The following is an 8,160-nucleotide window of genomic DNA, read 5'->3' as shown; positions in this document are numbered from 1 at the left end:
GGAGGGCCTAGAGTACCCCAGCTCCCACAGGTTGTAAACTACAAAGCTGGACTTTAAACATACAGGTCCACTGATGACAAACCTTTATGTGCAAGAACTGACAAAAGAGAGCGCGGGGCCCACAAAGAAATCCAGCTGGGAAGTAGCAGAGGCCATCATTTTGAGGAGACAGAAATACCCTCCCCTTCCCTCTCTCCTACAAAGGATTTTTTGCACATGGCCCTAAGCCACCCACCCCCACAGCCCAGTAGATTTCTGCTTAAGAAGAAGGAGAGAGAGAAAAGAGACAGGGAATGGTAAAGAGAAAGAAGATAACATTTGAGAAGACAACTGATTTCCCCAAGCACCCTGCCTGTACTGCCTGTGGATTTCCGATTGTCACTCCTAGGTTAATTAATGGAATCATATGATTATACTTATTACCATTATTATTAACACCCGTGACAGTAATCGCAGCTTCCATATAGTGCTTTAAGGTTCACAAAGGCCTTACCTTACAAAAGTCCCCCTAGTAAGATCACTATTATTATTCCTATTTTATAGATGGCAAAATTTGATGGGAAACAATTTTCCCATAGCACTGCAGCTAGCACCAAACTCAGACCCGTTTGCAGCTCTTCCAGCTTGAGTCCAATGTTCTGGATCCCCAGTGCAATTGTCAGAGCAGCTTTTGAGTCCTGTGGGACTGGCCCAGACCCCCAGCCAGGTAGCGGGTTTGCTCTTTTCCCTCCCCTCCTCCCAAGTCCTGTCTTACCTGATGTCTGAGTCACACTGCTCCTGCTGTCACCACGAACAGTGTGTTGTGACTCCCCAGCCTGACAGTTTTACAACAAACATGTTAAGCTCACAGTTGGCGAAGCTAGTGAAAGAACCCAAGGGAAAAAGCCCCTCGAAGGGAGCGATGGTCAAAAGCGATCCCCCTTTGGAAAAAAAATCCCAGCATCCTTTGTCCCATCCTACCAAGAGGTTAACGCTTCAGGAAATGGGATCGAGACTCTGTTTGGGCAATCCCTGGCTATATACCCCTGGTCAAGTTGAAATTATTGTGCAGCTGGAAAATGGAGGAGACTAGGGCTTGTACCATGGAGCTCACCAGGCTGTGTGGAGGAAGACTTTTGCATGAATTACCATCCCTGTTCTCAGGCTCATCTCAGGAGACCAGTTTGCAGAATGGAGGCTCTCCGGTGAGGATCAGAGACACACTCTGCCTCTATGTGCCACTGGCATTTCTCATCTCCTAAGCAAATTCTCACACTTCCCCTGAAATGGTTCCGCCAGACTGGCACCTCGGGGACCCAGCTCTTGGAAGGTGTTGGAGGGAGACAATGGCTCGGCAGCCACGCCTTGGAGGAGAAACGGGAGCCTTTTCTCCTGAATGTGCTGGGGGCTGGGGAGACAGTACACATGGATTCTCCTGGCCCTATCCCAAAAAAGGGAACGCTAGTCTGGTCCAACAACCGATGGCAGACATTACAAAGAGTGGGGGAGATTCCCCAAAGCAATCCAACGACGAACAGCCATTCACTTGCTCTCCCAATTCCAGCCCTGGCAAGAGAATCCCGGTAGAAGCCACTCTCTGTCCCTCCCTCTCTCTCTCTCTCTCTCTCTCTCTCTCTCCCTGCTCCTCTCCATCCCCACCACCCTTTCTCTCCCCATCCCCTCCCGCTCCAATAGACCACCGAAATAAGACACAGAGGTTAGACACAGGAACAGTCCCTTTTATTGTACATTGCAGAAATAGCCCTGTGTAGTGGTTAACAGTGCACCATATACACAATATTGAATTAAGAAAAGGGAGAGAGGGAAGGGCAAGGGGGCAGCCGGAGGGAAGGCAAAAGAAACCTCTTTGAGGTTTGTCATCCAAAGTTGCAAACCCAAAAGAAGAAAGAAAACAAAATGGTGAAAAGACCCCCCCACCCCCAGCCCCTGCACAAGAGGCATCTCTGCAAACATCATGCAAAAAGGAGAGCGGTTCTGCCTTAAGAGAAAGCCCGATAAATAACCCAGAAAAGAGAGACTCCAACGAAGCACTGCTTTACATGGGCTCAGGGAGCACAAAAAGGGGGAACCAAACCAAACTGCCTTTTGGCATTTCCAGGTATTTGGCACTCTCGTGATCACATTTTGTACAATCCATTCATTGAAGAGGATGAATCGCCACAACACCGGGAGGAGGAAAGAACAGGGGTGGGGGCTCATACAACAGAGAGGAGGCTTTTTCCCCCCTTCCTCCTCCCCCCCCCCCCCCCACCAAATTCGTCCATGTGAACTCGAGTCCGGATTGCTTGCAAGCAGTCCAGAGAACACAAGCTTCACAGCACATTGAAATCAGGAGAAAACTCTTCCTAGATGGCAATCCTTAGGGAAAGTGGGTTGGTTTTGTTCAGTGGAGCGCACGCACATCCCACCCAGGAAGACCTTCCAAGGTGGCGGGAAAACGAAATAGAATAACTATCTATATATTTATATATAAGTCATTCTGGGGTTTTTTTTTCTGGTTTTTTTTTGTTTGTTTGTTTTGTTTTACACACATCAAAGATATGAATATTTCTGTAAAAATGAAACGGACAGCATCTCACATCTAAGTGCACAGAATCGTTTTTGCCAGATGGGAATAATGTAAACAAAGGGCTGACTTTCAGGGCAGCCAGATCAGCAAAGGGGATGCCAGCCCCCCCCCCCCTCCCACCAGGAACCCAGAGGCATTTTGCTGGGCAGGCGGTTGCTGCTGCTCCTGCTGCTGCATTATTTAAAGTGGCTGGAAATCCAGGTCTAGAATTGCGCAATATTCGCTGTATATAAAAGGAAACGCATATTAATTTAGACAAACAGCTGCAGCTGATGTCAATTTCCTTATGAGTGTGTGTAAATCAATTAATCTGTTGAATAATTTTTTAAAATTTTTTTGCTCTTTGTTTTTGTTTCTGTCCTTGCTATGCTCACACCTCTTCCGTCCCCAGGCCTGACACAAGATACAGGTTGGTGGTGTGTCTGCATTGTGGACTGCAGGCTAGAGTAATGAAGATTTTTTTTTTTCCAAATTGCTTTTTTTTTTTTTTTTTTTTGCCAATAAACTGTGTGAAGTTGCTGTGTTTATTATCATCTTTTTGTCCCTTAACTCAGTGTCTTTGGGGGCTTTAAACACCAGGAGGTGCCTTGTCTGTCATATTTTTCAGCACGTCATCAATCCTATCATCTTCAATAACAACTGTAAGGCAGAAAAGAAAGTGAAAAGTATAAGCAGGCCTTTTCTCCTAGAGAAGGGAAGGGGGAGGAGGAAAGGGAAGGGGGGGGGGAGAGGGGGGCTTCTCCCTCTCCAGTAGATGTCCACTATGGTCTTGGGCTCCCTTACCTCCAGCTATCCCTTAGCTTTCCTCTTCTGCCCTCAAGCCTCTGCCCTTGTCAGAGCTATTTGGGGGTGGGGGGGGGCAAGGAAAGGGGGAGAAGAGCCCAGGTTAGGGACGATGGATTACAGACAACCCAAGAGCTGGTGGGAGTGGGAGTGGCCCTGTGGCTCCCATCCCCCAGCACACCCACTCACTTCCCCCCGGGACTTATTTATTTGGAAAAAGAGCTCTGCTGGCATGGAGGGTGGGGTGGGAAGCGGTGAAGCACCCGGAGACAAGCTAGGCAAACAGCAGCCTCTCTGCTCCGTCAGCTCTGGATAACACGGCCAAGGGTCCCTATGGGGCTGGAGGCGGGGAAGGGGAGGGATGAAGATGGCAACCCAACCCTTTGCATTGACCTGGCCTAGGTTCAGCGAAAGAGGGGAAGGGAGAAAGTGGATTTCCCACGGGGTGGAGAAAGGAAGGGGAAATCCCTCTTCTGGCCCTCTCTCTTCTCCGCGCTCACCCAAACTCAGCTTTCCCAGTCATGGGTGAGGGAGAGAAGGCAGAGAGGGAGGCTGTCTTTCTTGCTTTCTGTGTGCATGAGCAGGAAGAGGGGACACACCAGCCGGGTTTGGGGCTCCCTGGTCTCCCCCCAGCCCATCCCACCATCCTTCTTTCCCTAAGCCCCAAGGAAAGGCAGCAGCAGGCAGAGACTGGCTCTGCACTGGCACTGCGGTGTTGTGGAGGGGACTCTGTCCCTTTGCAGGCCCCCTCCCCCGCACTACCCCAAGGGGAGGCCCCAAGTCCCTTAGCGTCCAGGGAGAGAAAAGACTTGAGACTACACTGCGCAAAAAAAAAAAAAAAAGTTTGGCGGGGGCGGGGACAGTCGGATCTCGCTGGGGGCCCCGCTAAGGCCCCAGCTCCGGCTGAAAGCGGTGGCTCCTAAACTGGGATCGATGTCGAGGGGGCAGAGGCCCCGAGACCGAGCTGGTTCAAACAGGCTGGGACGCGAGGGGGGAGGGCAGAAAGGAAAGGAGGAGGGAGCGCCAGCCCTTGAGCTGCTGGTCCCAGCCGGACCCCGCAGTGTGCCAACCCTCCCCCCTCTGGGGAGACTCCCCTTCCCACAGGGTCCAGAGATCCCCCCGAAGCACCACCGCCTCCCTTTCTCTGGTCTCTACAGAGCGCCCCTCCCTGCAGCTTGTGGGTACCCCTCGGAGGTCTGCGTCTCTTCCCCATCCCCCTGCCTATGGGATCCCCAGTGGAACCAAGACCCTCGGAAGCCTTGCCTCTCATCTCTCGGCTTCCGAGAGCACCTCGAGGGGCTCACTATCTCTTTTCCCTTTAATTGATGGGTGCCCCCGATCCCGACTTATGGGGGATGCTGCATCCCTCACCCCACTCCTAGCCTGGTAATGTCCCTGGGGTCATCCCAGGGATACAGAAGGGTGAGGCTCAGCCGACTGACCGCGGGAAGGGGAAAGCACTTAAGGGACGGGGTTCAAACCAAACTAAGTGCCCCCCTCCGGACTAGGGGAGATGTGAGAGTCGCCCCCTGCTCTTGTCCGCCTCCTGCAAGCCGGGGGAGGGGGGGGCTGCCCGGGAGAAGGGGAAGGGAAAGGGAAGGGGGAGGGGGTCTGGGCGATCCCGGGGCTCGCTCACCTCTCTTGCTCCTGCCGATCTGGCCCAGTTTGGGCGGTCTCTTGTTCTGAGCCGCCCCGAAGAAGTTGTTGGTATCCTGCAGGCGGCACGTGAAGATCTGGCCCACGTCCCCCCCGTCTCCATAGTGCCCCAGCTTTTCCTCGTTAAACGGCAGCACTTCCGACATGTTCTCGCCCGGTGGTTCGGCGGTGCCGCCTCCTCCTCCTCCTTCCCCGCCGGCGGACAGGGTCAGCGCTGGAGCAGGCGGGCGGCCGGAGAGGGGCGGTCCGGGGCAGGGGAGGGGAGCCCCGAGGCGGCGAGCCGGGGGGCGCGGGGCCGGGGCAGTGGGACGGCCGGGGGCCGCGGAGGGAGGACCGGGGGAAGCGGGAGAAGAGAGGGCGAGAGAGGAGAGAGGGAGCCCCGGGCGTCCGCAGCTTCACTCCGACCGCCGCCGCCGCCGAGTGCACCCTCCGCCGCCGGGTGCAGTCACATCCTTGTCTCCGCCGCGCGGTTCCTCCGGCTCTGTAGGGGGGCTGGCGGAGGGAGGGGGGCTGGGATCCTGGGGCGCTGCAGGGGGGGACTGAGCAGAGAGAGACAAGGGGGATCCCCTTCAAGCAGAGCTGGGAAGGGCAGGGCCGGGAGGAGGTGGAGGAGGGGGGATGGGAGCCCCGGGGAGGGGGGGGGGGGAGCCGCTGGCTACCCCTCGCCTGCTGCCTGGGCCGCCGAGGTGCCGCTGCTGCTGTTGCTGCTGCTGCTGGCGGCGAAGGTCCGGAGAAAGCTGATGGAGAGAGATGTGCAGAGACAGGGATTCGAGGGAGAGAGGGGGAGGGGACAGGGAGGAGGGGTGGAGAGGGAGAGAGGAAAGAGGGTAAGAGGGAGGGGAGGGGAGGAGAGGAGACTAGAGATCCCTGGAAGATGAGTAACGTCACGGAGGGCCGGCCGATCCTGGCCGCGCTCGAACTACGAGGGATGGCTTCCTGCTGGCGACACTCCCCGCTCCCCGGCCTGCCCCTTCTCCCTCCCCAGGCACACTCTGTCCTGGCGGGGATCTCTCCGCCGCGCGCTCCCTCCCCGCCCCCTGCTCCGCGAGCGGCCCGGTCGTGGGCTCGCCCCCTTCCCCTCCCTTTTTCCTCCCCTTCCCTTCCCCCTCCCGGGGCCGGCGCGCAGTGTTTACTCCTGGCCCGGGAGGGAGTCGGGGCACAGCGGCTTTGTGCCTCCTCTAAGGCCGGGCCGGGCTGCGGGTCTCCCGGGGCCTTAGGCTCCGCGACCAGGGCGCCTTTCCTTTGAAGGGAAATTAGTATTCTTTCCTCCTGGCTGGAACTGGCCGCAAAGAGTACTTCGAGGTCACCGCCCTCCAGCTGCCCCCCATCCCCACCACCACCACCCGGACCCGGGGCGGGAGGGGGGGGAGAAGAGCCGAGAGATTGGGAGGCTCGGGCGGGGGGGAGGGACAATTAATGCAATTTAGGGTGAAAGGCTCTGGTTTGGGAGAGTTTATACCAAGAGCATCTCTCCCCGCCCCCAGGGAACAGGGTGGGGGCGTTCGGGGACACGGGCTTGGGAAAGAGCTCTGATTTGGGGAAGGGGGAGACCTCCCCAGGACTGTCTACCTCTCCTCCGGACCAGGCTGAGGTGAAAGAGGGGAAATGATTTCAGTAAAATGCTGAGAGAATGGGATGGGAGGGGGGGGGGAACTCTGGTTTGGGGGAGGGTGAAGCCTTCACGGGAGTGTCGCATCAAGACAGAGGCGGGGGTGCATTAGTGTTAATACCCGCTTTGGGAATGACTGAGTTGGGGGGCGGCGATGCCAATCTGCAGAATCTCTCCCCCTTCACCCCGCGTTGGCCCCGGAAGAAGCCGAGTTCAGGGACAGAAGCTGGCAGGGCAGCAGGCGTTTACGTTTGGGGGCCGAAGAGGTGCGAGGGAGGGGGAAGGGGCGGGAATAACGCGACATCACTCGCAGACGTGGGGAGGGGGCCTGGACTGGAACGCACCTCTCTTTCTTCCCAATGCTCCCCCCCCCAGAAGTTAGCCACTCAGGGAACCTGATCTCCCTCCCACCCCTCAACTCCCGATGGGGGAGACTAGTGTACCAAAAGCGAAAGGGGGAAGTTAATGATTAATGGGCGTAATTCTCCCTTCTCTTCCCCCATCCCCAGCCTAGTTCGCTCCACCTTAGCCCGGGGAGAGAAAGTGCCTTCATTTGCTCCCTAGGAACCTCAGTCTCTTTTCATGCTCCACGGCCTCCATGCCCTTTCCAGGTCAAGGCTGGGCCTTCCTCACCTTCACCCCACCCCCCTCACAGCCCCGGAGGGAGAGGTAATGGGAGGGAGGGCTTAAGCAGGTAAATCTTCGCTCCCCAGCTGGTGCTCCAGGGGCGGCCTTCAGGGAAGATGAGGATTCCCTCGCTGGGGGATTAGACTGGTACTTCCCGAACTGTCCCTCCATTCCCCGCCTCCCCTCATCTCCTGGGAGCCCAGAGGCTCCGAGTTCCCTGAAGTGAGGAGAGCCGCGAGCCCTCCTACCCTAGCCACCACTCATGCCTACCCCGCACCTGCTTCTGCCATGGGAACTGCGGTGACCTCTGCCCAGGCAAGATCAGCCACCATTGGTCCTCTGAGCCGATCCTCCCTCCTTTCCCGCCTCCCTCCGTTTCTTTGTATTCCCAATGTCACAATGCAAAGAGGTACACCTGCTCCCCTGTTCTCAGGAGGGAGGGGGATGGGATCTGCAGCCGCTTGGAAGAGCAAGGGGAATCCCAGGGCTCTAAGAGGCTTGTCACCTACCCAGATGGCTTGCTAGGAGGAGGCCGAGGAGTGTGAAGGATGATCATTAGCATCCCAGAGTTCCTGTGACACCTGTTCTCCCATCCTACAGATGTTTTGTCAGCTGGAGCTGTCCCCCACAATAGAGAGGCAGTCATCCACCCAAGGTCACCAAGCATCTTGGTAGTAGAACTGAGAAATTAATCCTTATCTGCAGTTCCCCCGGCAGGGTAGGTACCTGACCTGCCTTAGCAGCTATGGGGACCTCCCCAAAAGACCTCGGAATAATCAGTCATGGATCCCCCAAAAAATGAAACAAAAGAACCAAAAAGCCCCTTCTAACCAAGACATAAAGCTGGAAGGGGCCCAGGGGGTGAGGAAAGTAGTCAGGAGAAGTGGGTTTCTACCCTCTCTGATCTACTTAATGC

The 8,160-nt window shown here is 56.3% G+C and overlaps 1 protein-coding gene across 1 annotated transcript; it reads right to left on the bottom strand.

The window, feature by feature from the left end:
• Window positions 1-1,700: 1,700 nt before the first annotated feature.
• CAMK2N1 (calcium/calmodulin dependent protein kinase II inhibitor 1) lies at window positions 1,701-5,940 on the bottom strand. The gene is made up of 2 exons (XM_031962716.1): window positions 4,989-5,940; window positions 1,701-3,208 (listed from the first exon to the last, which is right to left on the bottom strand). Exons 1-2 carry the CDS (start codon window positions 5,152-5,154, stop codon window positions 3,138-3,140), a joined length of 237 nt encoding a protein of 78 aa, XP_031818576.1. The 5' UTR covers window positions 5,155-5,940; the 3' UTR covers window positions 1,701-3,137.
• Between the last annotated feature and the right edge of the window lie 2,220 nt (window positions 5,941-8,160).

Source organism: Sarcophilus harrisii, chromosome 3, assembly GCF_902635505.1.
Source record: "Sarcophilus harrisii chromosome 3, mSarHar1.11, whole genome shotgun sequence".
In the NCBI taxonomy this organism is placed as follows: Eukaryota; Metazoa; Chordata; class Mammalia; order Dasyuromorphia; family Dasyuridae; genus Sarcophilus; species Sarcophilus harrisii.
This window is presented reverse-complemented; position numbering and strand designations above follow the sequence as displayed.